The sequence below is a fragment of the Ursus arctos genome, unplaced genomic scaffold, assembly GCF_023065955.2.
Source record: "Ursus arctos isolate Adak ecotype North America unplaced genomic scaffold, UrsArc2.0 scaffold_22, whole genome shotgun sequence".
NCBI lineage: Eukaryota > Metazoa > Chordata > Mammalia > Carnivora > Ursidae > Ursus > Ursus arctos.
Window position 1 is genome coordinate 61,508,658 of NW_026622897.1, and position 19,651 is coordinate 61,528,308.

The 19,651-nt window shown below is 41.4% G+C and overlaps 1 protein-coding gene and 1 long non-coding RNA gene across 5 annotated transcripts; one reads left to right on the plus strand and one right to left on the minus strand.

The window, feature by feature from the left end:
• Positions 1-2,595: 2,595 nt before the first annotated feature.
• On the minus strand, positions 2,596-17,854 carry TMEM9B (TMEM9 domain family member B). 4 transcript variants are annotated; one of them, XM_026486127.4, is made up of 5 exons: positions 16,980-17,854; positions 14,570-14,661; positions 10,258-10,366; positions 8,114-8,248; positions 2,596-3,810 (listed from the first exon to the last, which is right to left on the minus strand). In XM_026486127.4, the coding sequence occupies exons 1-5, from the start codon at positions 17,082-17,084 to the stop codon at positions 3,655-3,657; spliced, it is 597 nt and encodes a 198-aa protein (XP_026341912.1). In that variant the 5' UTR covers positions 17,085-17,854; the 3' UTR covers positions 2,596-3,654. The 4 variants fall into 4 exon arrangements, with proteins under 4 accessions (XP_026341912.1, XP_044235409.1, XP_057172964.1 ...); XM_044379474.3 differs by having other exon boundaries at positions 17,708-17,809; XM_057316981.1 differs by lacking the exon at positions 14,570-14,661 and having other exon boundaries at positions 17,708-17,839.
• A 48-nt stretch (positions 17,855-17,902) lies between these two features.
• LOC130544603 (uncharacterized) lies at positions 17,903-19,167 on the plus strand. Its single transcript, XR_008961015.1, has 2 exons — positions 17,903-18,245; positions 18,388-19,167. It is a non-coding gene; the product is annotated as an uncharacterized LOC130544603 (long non-coding RNA).
• Positions 19,168-19,651: the final 484 nt, after the last annotated feature.

Sequence of the window (19,651 nt, forward strand, 5' to 3'; positions counted from 1 at the left end):
CTTTTCAGACCGGCTTCTTGCACTTAATAATATACACTTAAAATTCCTTCATGTATTTTTCTGGCTTGGTAACTCATTTCTTTTTAGTGATGAATAATATTCCATTGTCTGGATGCATCACAATTTATCCGTTCACCTACAGAAAGACATCTTGGTTGCTTCCAAGTTTTGGCAGTTGTGGATAAAGCTGCTATAACCATCTACGTGCAGGTTTTTGCATGGATATAAGATTTCAACTTCTTTAGGTAAATACCAAGGAGTGTGATTACTGGATGATATAATAAGTTCATGTTTAGTTTTGTTAAGAAACTGCCAGACTGTTTTCCAAAGTGGCTGTACCATTTTGCATTCCCACCAGCAATGAATGAGAGTTCCTGTTGCTCCACGTCCTCACCAGCATTTGGTGGTGTCACTGTTCTCATTTTGGCCCTTCTAATAGGTGTGTGGGAGTATCTCGTTGTTGTTTTAGTTTGTATGTCCCTAAGGACACCATGTGGAACATCTTTTCACATGCTTATTTGCCATCTGTCTATCTTCTTTGGTGAGGTGTCTGTTCAGGTGTTTGGCCCATTTTTAATCAGGTTGTCTTACAGTTGAGTTTTAAGAGTTCTTGGTGTATTTTGGATAATAGAACTTTATCAGATATATCTTTTGCAAATATTTTCTCCCAGTCTGTGGCTTGTCTTCTCATTTTTTTGATATTGTTTTTCACAGAGTACAAGTTTTTAATTGTAATGAACTCCAACTTACCATTATTCCTTTCTTTCATGATTCGTGGTTTTTTCTTTTTTCTTTTTTTTTTTGTCTTTTATCTAAAAAGTTATCATCAAACCAAAGATCATCTAGATTTTCTCCTATGTTATCTTCTAGGAGTTTTAGTTTTGTGTTTTACATTTAGGTCTATGATCCATTTTGAGTTAATCTTTTGAAGGGTATAAGGTCTTTTTTTTTTTTTTTTTTTTTTTTTGCATGTGGATGTATAGTTGTTCCAGCACCATATGTTGAAAATGCTTTTCTCAGGACACCTGGGTGGTTCAGTTGGTTGTCTGCCTTTGGCTTAGGTCATGATCCCAGGATCCTGGGATCGAGTCCCACATCAGGCTCCTTGCTCAGCAAGGAGTCTGCTTCTCCCTCTGCCTCTCCCCCCTGCTTGTTCTCTCTCTCTCTCTCTCAAATAAATAGATAAAATAAAATCGAAAAAAGAAAGAAAATGCTTTTTTCCATTGCATTACCTTTGTTCCTTTGTCAAAGATCAGTTGGCTACATTTTTGTGGGTCTATTTCTGGGCTCTGTTCTATTTACCTGTCTATTCTTTGGTCAATACCACATTGACACTGACTTGACTACCGTAGTTTTATAGTAAGTCTTGGAGTCAAATAGTGTTAGTCCTCCAACTTTGTTCTTTTCCATTAATATTGTGTTGGCTTTTCTAGGTCTTTTACCTCTTCACATAAACTTTAGAATCAGTCTTTGATAGCCACAAAATAACTTGCTGAGATTTTGGCTGGGATTGTGTTCAATCTATAGACCATTAGGAAGAACTGATATCTTGTTAATATTGAGTCATCCTATCCATGGATATGAAGTATCTCTCCATTTATTTAGTTCTTTGATTTCTTTCATCAGTTTTGTAGTTTTCCTCATGTATATTTCGTTAGATTTATACCTATTTCATTCTGGGGAGTGCTAATGTAAAAGGAATTGTGTTTTTAATTTCACTTGCTCATTGATAGTATATAGGGAAGCAAGTGACCTATGTATGTTAACCTTCCATCTTGCAACCTTTGTATAATCACTTATTAGTTACAGGAGTTTTAGGGTTTTGTCAATTCTTTTGGATTTTCTATATAGACAATCATGTCATCTGTAAACAGAGTTTTATTTCTTCCTTCCCAATCTGTATACTTTTTACTTCCTTTTCTTATTATTGCATTAGCTAAAATTTGCAGTATGATGTTGAAAAGGAAGTGATGAGAGAGGGTATCCTTGCCTTGTTCCTCATCTTAACACGAAAGCTTCTGTTTCTATTAAGCATGATGTTAGCTTTAGGATTCTGTAGATGTTCTTTATAAAGTTCAAGGATTTCTTCTCTATTCCTAGTTTACTGAGTTTTTTTTTTTAATCATAAATGGGTGTTGGATTGTGTCAAATGCTTTTTCTGCTTCTATTAATAGGATCATGTTTTTCTTCTTTAGCCTGTTGCTGTGATAGATTTCATTACTTGATTTTTGAATATTCAATCAGCCTTGCATATCTGAGATAAATTCCACTTGGTTGTGTAATTTTATTATTTATTATAATTTTTGCCAAGAATTTCTTTGAACAAGATTTCCTTCATGCATTTTATTTTTCTCCTCATGAATTTTAATCTCTCAATTTGTCAAAATAGTAGTTGTATATTTTCAGAGCCCCATCTAAGTACCATATGTTTTTTCTTTCTCCCTTTTTCTCCACACATACATGCACACAGATAATTTAGTGCCAATATTTTATGATGAAACACTGTTATAAAACAGTAGTCTCATAACAGGGTACCAAACGTCTTTGTATCTTCGAGTTTATTATACAGCAAAAGAAGGAGGAGATAAACACTGGTGTTTTAAAAATTATTTTTATTGTTACATTCCAAAGAGGACACAGGAGGAAAAAAGCCAGTTATCCAATAACTGTTATGCCTTTCAGAGGGAGGCACCCAGAAAGGAACTCCAGTCTTAGTTCAAAGCTGTACACACTAGAGCTCAAACAGCTGCCTCTCCACCTGACCGGAAATGTTGGCAAATGTGTGTATGTCACCAATCCAGAGACGCTTGAGGTTAAAAGAAAATTCTTTTATTGCAAGTGTCCAAGTTCTTAGGATTCATCATTAAAGATACTAGAAGAAGATGAGAAAGACCACACACACCAGACTATGTTTAGTCATTAGAGTAAACTAGCAAATTGCTAGCTTGTTCTAGGATGCATTGCATCAGACATCACAGTACATGAGGAAAATCTGCATTTTATGAAGAGCCACCAGGTAGCTCAGATCCACTTTACCATGAAGTGCAGCCACAGGCCAACCAGATACCTAGATAATATAGTCAGTGCAAAATTCAAATGGGTAAGTCGGGGCTTTGATGAGGCTGGCTACACTGCAAAATAGAAATGAAACTTGAAAATAGAATGTTAAGTCTATTTACAAAAGTTTGTTTAGTAAAGTGACTTGAGAAAAGTTATGTTAACCACTTCCCACGCATCCCTCCCCTCCCCTGCCAGAAAGAAAAAAAAAAAGAAAGAAAAAGAAAAAAACAAAACAAAAAAACACCTGAAAATTATCTTGAAAACCAAGTTAAAACTGTGTGGTGAAAAAGAGAGTGCTTGTTCCAGATAAAGGACTTCAAGATAATCTACAGGCAGACTTATTTTTATTAGTAAAAGTCACGAATAGGAAAAAGGTTAATTGGCTAACTTTGAGGTGTGTGCTCTTAAAAATGTCTGTATTAATATGTTAACAAGAAAAGAAAATACCAAGCACATTTCTGTTTCCAATTCTGAATTTCCCTGCAACAGTTGGTGAAATCAATAGGGTATTAAAACAAAACCCAGGAAAACGCAGTCAGTTTTTTTTAGTTGTCTGCCTCATTTCTTTCTAATCACCTTCGATTTGATTTCCAATTAGCTGAGGACAACATGACGGTCGAAGACGGATTTCCGCTGCTCTTGCACTTGAAGCTTCCAGCGCTGCTGGGCATACTCCACCTTATTCAGCACATTGGCTCGACCGCGGGAGCGGGCCAGCACATCGTGGGCGTTTGCAAAAGGCTGGTGATCCTGAAAGTCCAGGAATGGAGACCATCACAGATGGCATGCTCAGGGTACAGCACACACACACGAAAGAGCAATCGTCCAGCCACAGAGACAGGAGCAGCTGGACTTTACAAACAGACCGTCTCTGGAGCCAAGCAGTCCAGGCACTCATGTGCCAAGAGTAAGATGAACTCAACTACAGAAATAGGTGGTTCTAGTAGCTTGAGTGAGGAGGAGGTATTTGTGAAATGTTTCCATGAGTCATCATTTCCAAAGATATTTCCCATAAGAAGCAAAGACCAAGACAAAGACAGTGGTCATTTATGTTTAAGAACAGCCTTCCCTGACAAGTAGGGGAAAGAAAATCTATCTTCGTGTTAATACCCACATGTTACAGATATGGAAGATAGAACTTCTCCTTGCTGTATTCAATACGATCTAGCTAATTTGGCAGGGGAAAGACTTATCTTTTACTTTCCTGACTGCTGTTATATTAGAATTGTTACTTGCCAGCTTGGGGCCACATTCACCCTTGGGAAAGGAGCTGACAGGATCTTATCTCGACTGGTTTTACTCTCTCCCTGCACATACACTAAATGGACTGGTTTCCAAACTCCTTTTTCATTTCCCCCTCCCCAATCTGTAATGAAGAGACACAGCTCAAGTGCTACGATCACCCTCTATTACCAAGGACAGTAAGGATTTATTAGTTCAGCACCTGAATCTTTTACTGCTAAGCACTCGGGGGCTTCCATGTTAGTTGCTGCCTTAAGAAAGAGGCTATTAAAGGGTTACCCAGGTATCTGTGTAGAAAACCAACCCATCCTGGTCAAAGTAAACCAATGCCACTGATGTTTGTAGTCACGACACAGGAAACCACCATGCTAATCTATCTATGAATGAGATATAAACACAGCTGCCTGAATGACAAAAAGCATTCAATGCTAATTTATTGCTTTTATTTGCCCTTTCCTTGATCTCTTCTTCCTGAACCCTGTGTTAGCAAAGCTTCTAAATGTCCCAGCATAGGATCCAAGTCACGAGTTGTACCTCGTACATTAAACCTTGCCTCAAAGAAAGAAATACTGTTTTGCTGTGCATGTTTGCAAAAGCTCTATTATACATCGAAGGCAGGAGTCAGCATGTCTGTCGAAAGCTCTACACAACCACATAACTACACACAGCTTTAAATACATGGAGCTGCAGCACCTGGTCTCTTTTTACGGTAAGACACTTATACACAAAGTCTACATTTCAAAGACATCAAACAGTTTTCTATAAGGAATCTTCCCCTGCCTTCTTTACCGAAATTTCCTCAACTTTTTGCTTAACTTAGGTAACAACTTGTTATAAGAGAGGCAAACAGCAAGACCTGTTTTTTAAATTTTTAACCTTACGAATGAAAATAATAAAAACGATTCCATAAAGTTCGAAATGTTTCAAAGATTTAAGAAAAAAAGTCAGGAACGAGGAAGTCTAAAGTTGTTGGATTACTTGTTTTCTCATAAGGAAATAAACTGACCCGAGGTCGTCTAACAAATGAACACAAGGCTTAGCTCCCCTCACCCTGACTGGGTGTCATGTCATCTCGACACACTGATTTTGTTCAAGTAGATTAAACGGACTCTATGGGAACACAGTGCTTCAAGGAACTTGTATATAAAATAGTATTACCATTGGTTTGTTTCGACATAAACAAGACTGGGGAGAAGGATGTACTTTATCAGCAGAGCAGCTCTCAATTTCATAGTCCTGTTATCTACCCTTCAAGGTAGGGCGGGAAAAACTTTCCTAAGGAACACATTTAAAGGACTAAACAAACCAGTTAATCCTTTTGGTCCCTTTTCCACCTATCAGAACAAGAATGAACTAGCTGCTTGTGGTCATGGACGCGAGAAGAATGCAAACAGAGATTTACCCTTTTCATATGTTTGGTCTTTTTACACCTGATAAAATTACAATAAACACAAAACATGTTTTAATGTAATGCTTTGATAATAGCAATATGTGTCATGGATATGATACGATAAATATTGTGACTACTTGCAGTGAGCTTCTTAACTATTTGTACTAACTCTCACTTGATTTAAAATGCTCTACAGTGAACAAAAATGAAACAGAGTGAAAGACTGTAACTGAGAATTTAACAAAAACATTTTTAAAAGCAGATAATTCTCATGTTAAGATAAGCAACAACTGTAGGAATTTAAATTTAACTTTTTTGTACATAGTTGTTACCATAAATTCACAGCTAGAGTTTAGAAAACCTCTCTCTGCCCAGAATCAATTCAATAGATATCCAAGAGTCAGCCAGGACTCTCAGAGATGATGTTTTCAGTTAATATATCCACAGAAGCAATCACTGGTGAACAAAATGGTTATTAAGCACATGACCCCACCAATCAAATGCCTTTCCTACATGTTTTCATCTACATAATTGTGCATCCAGTTCTTTTATGTTCTATGTGTATCATACTAATATTGTTTATTTCTAAAATCAGGAACCAAATATTTAATACTGTAAAGGATACAGTTTAAGTCAGACTTTCTATCTATCTATGTGCCTATTAAGAAATAGTTTATGTGGCCTTTGATATATAACATTTGCATATGTTAGTTCTCAACTGGGGGTGATTTTGTCCCCCAGGGACACTTGGCAATATCTGTGGATACTTCGGATTATCACGATTGGGATGACAGGTGCTACCGACATCTAGTGAGTAGAGGTCAGGGACGCTGCTAAATATCTTACAATGAACAGAAAACCCCCCACAACAAAGACTTATCCAACCTAAAATGTCAGTGCTGTTCAGGCTGAGAAAAATCTGTCACATGTGAATGAAAAGTAACATGGGAACAGTATTGGAGACTCTAATGCTTCTGGTACACAACCACCTGTCCTTCTAGCTCTCTTTCCCCACTGGCCCCATATGCCTAGTTTTTGACCACATCAGATCTCTCTACCCTTTGCCTTTCTCCCAGCCTATCAATAATCCCCTCCTGGAATTCTTAAAAAATGAACAGGCATTTCTTACACAATTAAAAATAAGAGGTGGAAATGTACTATAATTAGTCATTTCTTTTACATGTCTGTTTCTGTTTTAGTCATCTCTCTAGTCCTAGTACCTAGCAGAGGACCTGATACAGAAAAGTTACCCGTTATGTGTTGAACTAATAAGGAAGCAAGGAAAAAAGAGGCAAACAGAGGTGTTTCTATAAAAGTTCTTGACAAAACATAAATGAAATCTTGCCCAAATAAGTTGAGCATTCATAATTGATATTCATATGATAACAATGTATTGATCAAAAAGCAGGCTCTGTTTGTAGTAATAATTCAAGCATCCAGTCAGGATTCCCTCTTCCCATCTTTTATCAACAGGTCCACAAGCCATTCCAGGATAAAAGGACTTCTGACTATAGTTAGCAAGGGTTCACCCTGGCTTTAGCTTTCGGAATTGGTTCTTGAAACTCTATTGAATTTTATCCATTTTAAGGAACGTAGGCCAATAAAGTAATCCAAAATAAAAAGTAATTTCTAAAAAAATTATATATAGAATAATAAAATAGTGGAAAATTTGAAAATAGGCCCGAACAGATTAATGACAAAACAATATAATTCTCTAAGCTATACTGAATAACAAGTTTGTGGACTATGTCAATTACCAGACTTTTTTTTTTTTTAATTACCAAACATTTCTGAATGAAGTAATGTTAATACAAAAAGGGGACCACAAAACAATTTATACACTGATTATACCAACTATATGTTATAAATAGAAATGTGTTTTTAAGACAGGAAGAGAATTGGAATGATGATTTTATTTTTCTCTAAAGATCGTAGATTTTTTAAGAGGGAGGAGAAAAGAAATATAAAACATCAGCAGCTTATCAAGCTGCACTTCATTAAGAAAAGAACCTTGTCTTCGTGCTTCCCTTCACTAAAGCCTCTTTGCCTTCTATATATTTGGTCATGTTGACAGGAAGGGTATTCAGGCAGGAGCTTGGGGAAAAATCTATCTCAGAATCTCAGAAGTTTTCTCAGTGTAAACAGGGAAAGGCAATGAAAATTGTGCCCTTGATACTAAAGGGCAAAGCCTTGTACAGCACACTCACCAGGGATCATCAATTTAGACCGCCATATTGATGGCTACCCAGAGCACTTTCCTCATGAAGAGACACAGACTAAAATTACAACAGTCCTTAGCTTCTCTGGCGGAGGATCTGCTCCAGCACATGAACGTCTATATGCAACTATTTTTCACTTGCTCTTCATATCAGATGGTGACAGAGACTGGCCATACACAGCCAGGGCATGCCAAGTACTTACCCCAACATCGTCATCGCTCTGTATCAATTGTGAGTGTCCAAACAGGCGTCTCTTCAGGATGGGCTCAACCAGGGTAAGGTACACCATGTACAGAAGTAGAAGGCCCAAAATGGAGAGATAAATTATAATGGTAACCTAAAGGAAGTTGAAATTAAGTTACATCTCTATTCAAGCCAAGGAATCAGAATTTTGTGTACTAACAGTGAAGCCACAGTGAAGACTGATTTTTCTGCTAAGCATATCGGCTTCCTATACAAACCAGATTCCAACATAAACAAACGCAACTCGTCACCAAAATATTATTTAAAGAAAAAGAGAAAAGAAAGCATTTTGTCTTTGGGATCTTATTATGAGTCTTCAAAACTCCATTTTCACCTACTGCTAATCATTTGTCACCACTGCTCGCACACCACTTTTCTTTTTTCACCTGAATACAGTGTCCTAGATTCAGCAGCACGGTGTTTAGAAAACTTAAAGGAACCCTAACAAAAAATGTAATTCAGATGAATTTCAACAGAATACTCTTTTAGATTAGTTTAGATATACAAAAATACATTTCAGGGGGCGCCTGGGTGGCACAGCGGTTAAGCGTCTGCCTTCGGCTCAGGGCGTGGTCCCGGCGTTAATGGGATCGAGCCCCACATCAGGCTCCTCCACTGGGAGCCTGCTTCTTCCTCTCCCACTCCCCCTGCTTGTGTTCCCTCTCTCGCTGGCTGTCTCTATCTCTGTCAAATAAATAAATAAAATCTTTAAAAAAAAATACATTTCAGGCCAGTGATTTTCTTGAGTTCTTAATCTGTATGCTGTCAAAAAGTACAGTGTGACACCCTTCTCCCCCCACCTCTAGGACAGCTATAATTAGAGATAGACTGTACCAAATGTTAGCAAGGATGTGGCAAAACTGAAGCCAAACACATTGCAGGTGGGAATGGAAAATGGGACAACCATTTTGGAAAACAATCCATCAGTTTCTTAAAAAGTTAAAATAAACTTAACCTAAGGAATCTACTGGACAGGAAAACATATATCCACACAAAGACATGTGCACAGATATTTATGACAGCATTATTCATAATAGTTAAAATCTGGAAATAACCCAAATGTTTATCAACTGATGAATGGATAATGAAAATGTGTTATATTCATACAATAAAATGATATTCAGTAATAAAAAGGAATTAAATATTGATAACATGTTACAACATGGATAAGCCTCAAAAACATGCTAACTGAAAGAAACCAGTCACAGAAGACCACATGTTGTATGATTCTATTCTATTCTAAGGCTAGGGGTGGGAATGAGATTAACTGTAAGTGGGCATGAGGGATCTTTTTGGGGTGATGGAATGTTCTAACACTGAATTTTAAAAAATTGTTTCAAATTTCCTAAAATTTATTCAATTGTACACTTACAATGAGTGACTTTTAGGTCTGTAAATTACACTTCAGAAACTTAGCTGAAAAATAAAAAAGGACAGTGAGGATTTCTCTACAGGACAGCACCCTGCTGGAGCAGGAACTCTCCTACAGAAATCTTTGTAACTGTTACAGCTGACCACCCCAGATTCCCCATGAGGGCTTTTCTAAGGGGAAATGAATGGGAAGCTCCATGTAAAGAAACTGGGGAGAACGGTAAGCCACCGTAAGAAAGGTCCAAATGGTGATGAGATCTACATTCTGTTTCCTATAAGAAACAAAGAAAGGAAATCTTAGAATCCAGAAGTGATATTTCTAGAATAAAGTAGTCTATATATACATTTTCCCCCCTAAGGGTTGAGAGGGCAGGAGGAAAAGGGCCTAGTCATGCTGTGTTCTCACTAACTTCTGGCATATGTGACCCACAGAAAAGCCGGGATATCTTTCAGGATATGCTAATTACACACAGGCATTTTCGTGCCATTTCCCATGTCACACCGATGTAACTTGTCCTAAGTAATCCACAAAGCATCTCAGTGAGGCAGAGAGCAGACCCATGGCTCCTCTGGGGCTGGTACTGGGGATAGGAAGGAAGGGGTTAGTGGATGGTGGGGAAGGGAGGGAAGAACAGGGGGTGAGTGAATGAAATAGAATTCAGATGTCCAAAATTTTCTTGTCTAGATACCATCAAAAACGATTCCAGAAGCAGAAGAGATGATTTTTTTTACCTTGATTGTAACAGAGCTTCTCTCCTCATATTTGCACTCACAGCGCAGACAGTACGCTTCTACGTCGGGCCCGCGCACAGGCATGGGATCCACAACATGAAGGCAATCACTGAAAAGACAAGGATAAAACATTGCTTCGGCCTACCTGGATTTTCTACTTAGGCTGATCAAAACTTTCCTGAGATCCAGAATAATCACCGAACTTAAGAACTTAAGGAACAAATAATGAGGGGAGTGAAATCATTTGCTCTCTCAGTATTAGCGATTTGGTGAGATTTAACAGTTTAAGAACCATAAAGACACATATATAGTAGCTATTTTCAAAAGTGCTGCTGTTAACGGTTAAAAATGCACCTGAAAAATCTCAGATGGGATCAAAAACTACTTAGCACATCAAATTATATTTAGACTTTCCCATTTACCAAGAAAAAAATTGCTTTAAATGATTTAAGGTATCTTGGGTCATTGTTCAAATATGAGATTATCTCTTTTCTGAATTAACATCAAACTTAACTGCCACGGAGTGGTATAGAAATGGCTGATCACACTGAACAGTGGTGAAATTCTGAAACTCTGGGAACTGAGCTCTCAAAGGTGCAGTAAGAAACAATTACTTTTCAAAAAAAAGAAAAACAATTACTTTTCTTAATGAGCAAAAGTCTATTGAAAACACATGGAGAAATAGGATTAGGACAACAAAAATATTTAAAAATGAAAACTGATTACCCATAAGAAGTATATAAAAAATAATAAAGGCTAGATGTTTTTGTTGTTAGATGTTCTTTACTTTTTCCCCATTTTCTAGGCCACTTATTTATGGCTTATGAAAAAAGCAATTCCATGAAAAAAATCTTTCCCCAGAAATCTGTCAATTCTAGGAAATAAATTATGACTCTCCCCAACTATTAAGAGCCTCCTACTCTGTTTACCTTCAGCAAAAGTATGCAAAACACTCCTGTCCTGTTAACTGCTGGCCAGTTCTCTTTTGTCATCTCTTCCTCAGGTACTTCTGGCTGTCTGAAGAACTACGATAGCATCCTGTCTCATTCCACCCATCTTTCTTGCAGGCACCCAATGCTCTAGGCTACATCTTTCCCTTTGTCCAGCAAAATCTACTTTTTCGTGTCCCATTCCTTCTGAGCCATGTCATAAAGACAGAAAACTCCAAATGGCATAAATGATGAAAATTCAATCCGTTATCCCTAACAGGTAATTTAATTTCAACAAAGATGCTAATGAAAAAATAAGCCTCAGCTGGTAGTATGGTAAGGTCCCACAACTCACACCACACAAATTTGTGTTATTCGTTCCAAACATATAAGAAAACCAGGAATGTATCCAGCTGGATGCAGGCATAAAACGGCAGAAGCAGCTAAATCCCATTCAATCACAGAGGTCATCCAGCCCAACACTTTCAGAGGTCATCTGCATAAGGTCACAGTAGATTAGAAGCTAAAAGGACTAGAACTCTGGGTTCTTACCACCTAGGCTGGCTCCTCTGTATCTCTCTGAATCTTAGGAAAATAAGACTTATCTCCTAGTTTCCCATTTCAGCTTCAGAAGCCTTCATAACAACACCTAGGAATTACTTGGGGGAACTAAGTGTTGAGGATTGAGTGGGGTTTTTTTTAAGTACAGATACAGTTTAATAACAAGGAGATACTGAGTGCTGTGCAAGAGTTGTGGAGGGTGGGAGAGGAAGGTTGGTTCTGGCTGGCTAGTTGTAAACCTAGAACCCAGATACAGAACACAACCACTCTGGGAACTAGGCAACACCTCCCCCTAGTGCCAAAACAAGGATATTATCAGCTAACATCACACCCCAAACAAACCGGAGACCTCAAACTTTTCTTCAGTCAGACAGCGTAAGTCAATAAAGAATTAAAGCTAACAGTGGGACAAAATGGAAGCCAGACGGTAAAACTATAACTAGGACCAAACAAATACTGGAGGCTTTGTAAAGTCATAACATCCTGATTAATCATAACCTGCTTACCCTTCTAAAACCAGTTAACAGCTGAGAACCTATCTCCAGTAAAAGGCTGAGCTGCAGGAAGGAAGCAAGGGAGAGAGGGAAGAAAGATCACAAACAAGACTTGTTTTCAACTGTTTCTTTTCAAAGCTCCCTATTTTGACAAAAAACCAGAATGAATGGCATATGGTTCTGTCTGAACCTGGAATTATAAAAAGTCAGTGAAAAGATTAGTGCTAAACACTTGAACAGTGAGTTCACCTGCCACTCAAATAATAGGCATCACATTCTATTACTGATAATACATTAAATGAATTGTAAGTGCTTAATGTCTTTGGAAAATGTATAAGAATAACTTAAAAACTTATTTGAGCTTTCTTGTATCATAAAAGTAACTTGATGATATAAAATCTATAAGAATATAGCTAGATTACTTTGTAATATGAGACAATTTAAAGTGGAGCACTGAAGTTCATAAGAAGTTTTCAAGATTGAGGGGCGCCTGGGTGGCACAGTCGTTAAGCGTCTGCCTTTGGCTCACGGCGTGATCCTGGCGTTCTGGGATCGAGTCCCACATCAGGCTCCTCTGCTGGGAGCCTGCTTCTTCCTCTCCCACTCCCCCTGCTTGTGTTCCCTCTCTCGCTGGCTGTCTCTATCTCTGTCAAATAAATAAATAAAATCTTTAAAAAAAAAGTTTTCAATTGAATATCAGATTGAACCTAAATGTATACCATGGGAAGAACAGACAATGGCATCAGAAAAAAGAAACATGCCCCCCCCCCCACGAAAGAAAGGAAAGGAAAGAAAGATGGAAGGATGGAAGGATGGATGGAAGGAAGGAAGGAAGGAAGGAAGGAAGGAAGGAAGGAAGGAAGAAAGAAAGAAAGAAAGAAAGAAAGAAAGAAAGAAAGAAAGAAAGAAAGAAGAAACATGCTCAAGGGCTACTTTTTCTTTTTCAAAGTCAGCTTGAAATATTGTAACCAAATGAATTTAATTTTGCTTTCAAAGTTTTGCTGACTGTTTAGCTGTGAAATCAGGTACATGTGAAACTTGCTAGCATTTCGAGCTATTTTTCTTGGATGCCTATGCAGTATTCCACCATCTTTACAAACCATAAACATCATAATACCATGAGGAGGAGCCCATCCATCCTGCTACAAAACCACTGCTTCCCAATCATTTTATGCTATATGTAGAAAACCTATCATTTGTAAGGTCCATAAATAGAGAAGGCTGCTGGGGGCTAGTGAGTCAAGATCCCAGTCATCACAGGCCTGCTTGATACTCCAAGGGCTGAGGGAGCAACTTCTTGATATATCTACAGCACGCCAACAGGGAAACTATGATATACGTGGCTCGTTCCCATTCCTTCCTGAGCCTTTTGATACTTTTAAACATAGTCTCCTGAACGTGGCAATATATCATCAAGACCTACAAGCTGTGAAAATGATAACCCAGATAAATGAGGCCTGCCTACCTTCCAAGGAAAAGCAAGAGAGAGGACTGAAATTTAAGAGGGCACAGGCAGGCAGCTACGGGCACTTCAGGTGCCACAAACTCAGCTCTGTGCCTTATAAAACCCTCCCCACTTGGGGCTTGTTTTTGGCTATATTCCCTTAAGCTTACATCACGCACTCAGGGCCTTATTCTCACTTTTTCAAACAGAAGTGGAATTTGACACACTTAAAAAGAAATACAGGTGACCCCTGAACAATGGGTTGAACTGCATGGGTCCACTTGTATGCAAATTTTTTTCAATAGATACAGTACAGTACTGAGATGTATTTTCTCTTTCCTATGATTGTCTTTTTTTTTTTTTTAAAGATTTTATTTATTTATTTGACAGAGATAGAGACAGCCAGCGAGAGAGGGAACACAAGCAGGGGGAGTGGGAGAGGAAGAAGCAGGCTCATGGCGGAGGAGCCTGATGTGGGACTCGATCCCAGAACACTGGGATCACGCCCTGAGCTGAAGGCAGACGCTTTAACCGCTGTGCCACCCAGGCGCCCCTTTCCTATGATTGTCTTAATAACATTTTCTTTTCTCTAGTTTACTTTATTGTGAGAATACAGTATAGAACACATATAAAATGTGTGTTAGTCAACTGTTTCATAGGTAAGGCTTCTGGTCAACAGTAGGCTATTAGCAGTTAAGTTTTGGGGGAGTCAAAAGTTATATGCCAATTTTTGACTGTGCCAGGGTCAGCACACCTAAGCCCTACGTTGTTCAAGGGTCAACTGCATTTAAAAAGGAAACAGTACATTGGATGAACATTCTGGACTAACAGTGACAACCACAAAAAGAAATCGGACAGGTAATTCAGTAATCTAGAATACTTACCAATCTTTTTGGGATATGTTCTTATTATAAATATGCCCAGAATTATCTTTATAGGGAGGACAGATACATTTACATCGGACATCCTCGAAATTCTGTAACCAAAATGGAAACTTAGTATAGCCTGTTAACAGTTTAGCAACAATATTTTTAAAAACCGCACCATATACATTTTGCTAAGCATCCCCTGCCAAATATTCTAAAACTAGTCATTTTGCGAGACAGAAGTTTTTATTTTTTATTTTTTTTAAAGGATTTTTTTTAAAGATTTTATTTATTTATTTGACAGAGATAGAGACAGCCAGCGAGAGAGGGAACACAAGCAGGGGGAGTGGGAGAGGAAGAAGCAGGCTCATAGTGGAGGAGCCTGACGTGGGGCTCGATCCCGTAACGCCGGGATCACGTCCTGAGCCGGAGGCAGACACAACCGCTGTGCCACCCAGGCGCCCCGAGACAGAAGTTTTTAAAAGCCACAGGTTCTTTTTGGTAATGCTAACGAATCATTTTATATTACATAAAATTATTTTGAAATAATACCTGTACACGATCTGTGATTAATCACATTTATAGGTCACATGACAGTCAAATTGTGCTAATGTTATCACCATCTACCTGCCAGTAAAAAGACATAGTAGACAGATAGCTGTGCCTGCAAATAAGAATCTGGTTACAAAAGGATGGGGAAGAATCAAACTAAAAATTATGAAACAAGTCACAATTCTTCTAACCACCATCCTTCCACCCTTTTGGTAGAATGGCACTGATATGGATAAGGGGGGTGGACCAGAGCTCTACAGCAGGGGTGAAATTTTAGAGGCACTCAGCTTTATTTAGAAAGGAAGTACACAAGGGAAGTAGTCGAAGTCTAGCTGAGATCAGTTTGGTCTACTCTTCCCAAGAAACTTTGCTTCTAATCACTGGTAGACAGACGGGATAACTACTGATAAAGCAAGTTTCAAGAGGTGGAGACAGAGGTGACTAAATATATGAGTACAGGGAATAGGAGAAGTTTCATCAGCAAAGGGGAATTTATCTGAGAAGGCAAGTGGCTCATTAGTCCCCAAAGGACAAGGCCCACTGCTCCAATATATGGTGCTGTGTCTGGCAGAGCTGTTCACAATGCATTCATTCAACAACCACTTAGTGAGCATTTGCCCAGTGCTGGACCTTGTGCTCAATGAAGTGGATTCAGATAAGTGTAAGACATGGTTCCTGCCAGTAATGAGGGCACACCCTAGTAATGGAGACTGACAGATAAATACATCATTACAATACACTCTTAAAGTGATGACAGGAGATATGCAGAGGATGCCAGCCATGTTTTGACAGACAGGAGACTTGCTGCTGTCCCTATTTCTGGTGGGAGGTAGGAAAGATTTCAAAAAGAACTCCCGACCAAAACCCCCTGATCTGTCTGCATTTAACCCGTCTTTCCCATCCCCTGTATTTAAAGATATTCTAGATTAAAACTCCTATTTTTTAAAAAATGCAAATTTCATTCTGTTTCCCCATCACGTTAACGTGAATTCTTTCTGTTTTCTCCAGTAAGGAGCTAGCTCACCAAGGATGAAGCCGAAGTGTGTAGGGTGGCAGAGCAGGACTGGAGAGTAGGAGCATGAAGGGGACTAAAGAGCAGCATGAGGAGGCTGGAAGAGCCAAGAAGTGGCGCATGGGAGAAGGCTACAACTTTACCTCCCTTCTAGTTTGGACCCTTCCTTCCCCCACTGAATTATCAGGAAGAAAAAGGCAAAAAAGGGGCCAAGAGATCCTGGAGGGAGTTAGGTCAGAATATTAGGCTGGTGAGACTCTGTGTAGGTCCTCCTGGGAAGGAAGGCTGCCAGGAGAAGCAGGCTCCTGCACTGGGAAGGGAACTGGTTCAGGGATAAGTGGAAACGAGTTAGTTCCTAACCGCGAAGATTTCCGCGAGGTGGGGGCTTCTCGTAACTTTGGTTTAGGGAATGGGGGCGGGGCAGGAAGAGAGCGGTCTGCGAGGCAGGTGGAAGGCGGCGGCGACTTAAGGAGCTGAAGGGTGGGAAGTGAAAGGCTCTCAGAGCTGGAAAGGCTGTGAAGGGAGGGAAATGTCTAGGGGGTGGAGGAGCTGCCGTCCCGGCTGCGGGCACTGTGACGGCTAGGTGGAGCTGGGGACGCGGCGGGGTGCCGGGCGGGAAGGGGGGAGTCGTGACAGGACGACGGGTGGGAGCGGGGAAGCGGCTGTCGGACTGGCCGGGCTGCTGTGCGGGAGTGCCGTGAGGCAGTAGCGTGCTGGGTGGGGTGTGCAGGCGCTGTGAAGCTAGGGGTCGGGCCGGCAGGGCTGGGCGGGGAATGGGGTGCGGAGCAGGCTGCCTGACTCAGTTTCCGCCAGGCCGGGGGACGGGAGGAGCTCCTGTCCGGAGCGGAGGCTGGGCGGACTCACCTTGGCGGCGTCTGACAGCTGCACGAGCAGCAGCACTGACAGCGCCAGGCAGGACAGGCTAAGCAGGGAGCCGAGCCGAAGGAAGCCTCCCCACAGGGTCGCCATCGCTGCCAGGCCCAGCGGTTCCCACAGTCCGGAGCCCCCGAGACCTGCTCCCGGCTGGGGCTCCGGCTCGGGCTCGGGATCCGGCTCCGGCTCGGGCTCCTCCGCCCGCACTTCCGTCTGGGCCTCAGCGTCACCGGCCGCGCCGGGTCAGCTACGAAAAGCATCCGCCCCGGAAACGGTTCCCGGCGCGCAGGGCCCGGAGGTTGCGCCGTGCCGCGCCCGCCGGGCGTACAGTCCGGCGGGGAAAACGAAGGGGGCGCCTCGGGCGGGGCAGCCTCGGCCCAGCGGCGCTTTGAGGCGCGAGGCTGTCTGTCCTGGGCGCAAAAGCAGCTGGGGCTGTGGACCGCCAGTGCCGTGGGACGTCCTCTCGCCCCGGGAGACCCCCAGCCAAGCCGGGACCTCAGACGGGAGCTTCCAGCGACCCCTGCGAGGCCGGAGCCGTTCGCTGCCAGACCCCTGAGGCTGGAGTGAGCCCAAGCGCTGGGATCGCTCGAGAGGGCGGCACATCGCACCGGCGCCGCGGGGGCGGCTGGTGGGGGTGGGGAGTGGCCGAGCCATCCCGTCGCAGCAAGCCTACCCCCAGCCAGAGGGTCGGGGTCCTCTCGGGCACTTCGGGTACTAACCTGCCGCTCCCCGCAGGGTTTCTAACTCTCTGCTTTCCAGGCTGGCTTCTGTTTGGGTCTCCCCGCTTGCCTCCCGCGGGGGGCTGACCGCCTAGGCCCAGCCTGCTGCCGGACCTGGGCCACAGCGGCGCGGCTGCGCGGGGCTGGGCCACGTCAGGCCCGGCCAGGCTCCGGGAGGGGGAAGGTGTGGAGTTGGCCGAAGAACCGCCCTAGCAGCCTCCTCCGGCCGGGACTCCAGAAGGTGGGCCGTTGCGGCGCTACAGTCCTACTCAGGGCGACTGGCCTCCTAGTCAGAGTTGGGGGAGCGCTGACCGGTCTTCCTAGTGCGGGTCATCCTCTGCAGGTCATTTAGGAGAACCCTGGAGATGGCAGAGTGTCTCCAATTAAAATATTTTTTTAGTGAGTGGAGATAGTGTGGAGCGGAATACTGGAAAGGATAGAGCTCACCACTACAGATTTGCTGGGTGACCTCGGGCAACACACACCTTTTCTGGGCCTCTGGTTCTTGGTTCGCTATGAGGAGATTGAACTCTTATCTGTGAGTTTCAAATTCTCCCATGTTTTTTTCTTTAAATAAAACTTAAACGTAGTTCTTTTCCTAGTTTGTGAAATGTTTTAATTGGATTTTTAAAAAAATATTTTTCTCCCGTGTGACTTTTTCATTTACCTTTTTTATGTAGGCTCCACGTCCAACACGGGGCTGGAACTCAGGATCCTGAGACCTAGAGTTGCATGCTCTAAGACTGAGCCAGTTAGGTGGCCCTTCCACGTGATTATTGTTGATGCCAGAATCTAACACAGGTGTCTGATAATGTGCCAAAAATATATTTAGTCCCTTTCAATCCCAAGTGGCAAGTGGTGCCTAGTCCCAACCAGAACCAGAGGGGTAGGACTAGATGACCTTTCATCAAAGCCCCTCCAGGCTGCCCTGTGAAGGTACTGTCACGTTAGTGACATATCCAGTCTTTGTTGTGGGTGTTCTGGCCAGAGAATAACCTGGAGACACTTAGGGTTAAATGTGTCTGACAGTGAGGCACTGTGGATCTGTGATTGCTGAAAGCAAGTTCAGGATCAATTTAGTGTTAATTGTCTAGGTCTGGCATATAAAGGGAGCGCTCATTCTGGCTAAAACTGGCCTTTTCTTCAAAATTGTTCTCAGGGCCTTTATTGGGAATATAGAAGCTTAAAGTAAATATATAGTAATGCCTCTGTCTGATGGGCCTTATCCTTTTAATGGAGAATTACCAAGTGCACTCATGGAAGAATTTTAGAGTTAAACTGTCCAGTACAGTAGCCACTAGCCACATGTGGTAATTGAGCATTTGAAATTGAGTAAGTGTAAAATATACACTGGATTTCAAAGACTTAGTACAAAAAACCCCAAAATATCTCATTATTTTTATCTTAAGGTTGAAATGTTTCAGATACATTGGATTAAATAAAATATATTATTAAAATAATTTCACTTGTTTCTTTTTTCTTCTTAACTGTGGCTACTAGAAAATGTAATATTTACATTAGGCATCACTGTCCTAGAATATAGAATGTGGCTGCCATGAGTGGAGTGTGACTGAAAGATGGTTGCCTGGCTGGAGACTGAATGAAGACTCAGGCTTGGGTAAGGAGAAGAGTGACAGGGAGGAACTGGCACAGCTAGAGCTAAGGCTTTGGGGGAGGTATGTGTCCACCAAAAAAATGAAAGTAATTTTAGGTGATGCAATAGAAATAAAGAGGTTTTTAAAAAAGAAGGAAATAAAGAGTTAGTTCCTCTTGTTCTGCCCTGTTCACACGTAAATAACACTTTCCCCTTAGGTCAGGGGTCTTCTAAGCTAGAAAGACTTACCTGACTTAAGTGCACTCCCTTCTGTATTTGTGCAAATATTTCATAACCCCATTATTGTAAAGTTATGTTTTCATTCCTGCCTCTATATTGCCAGCCTCCAC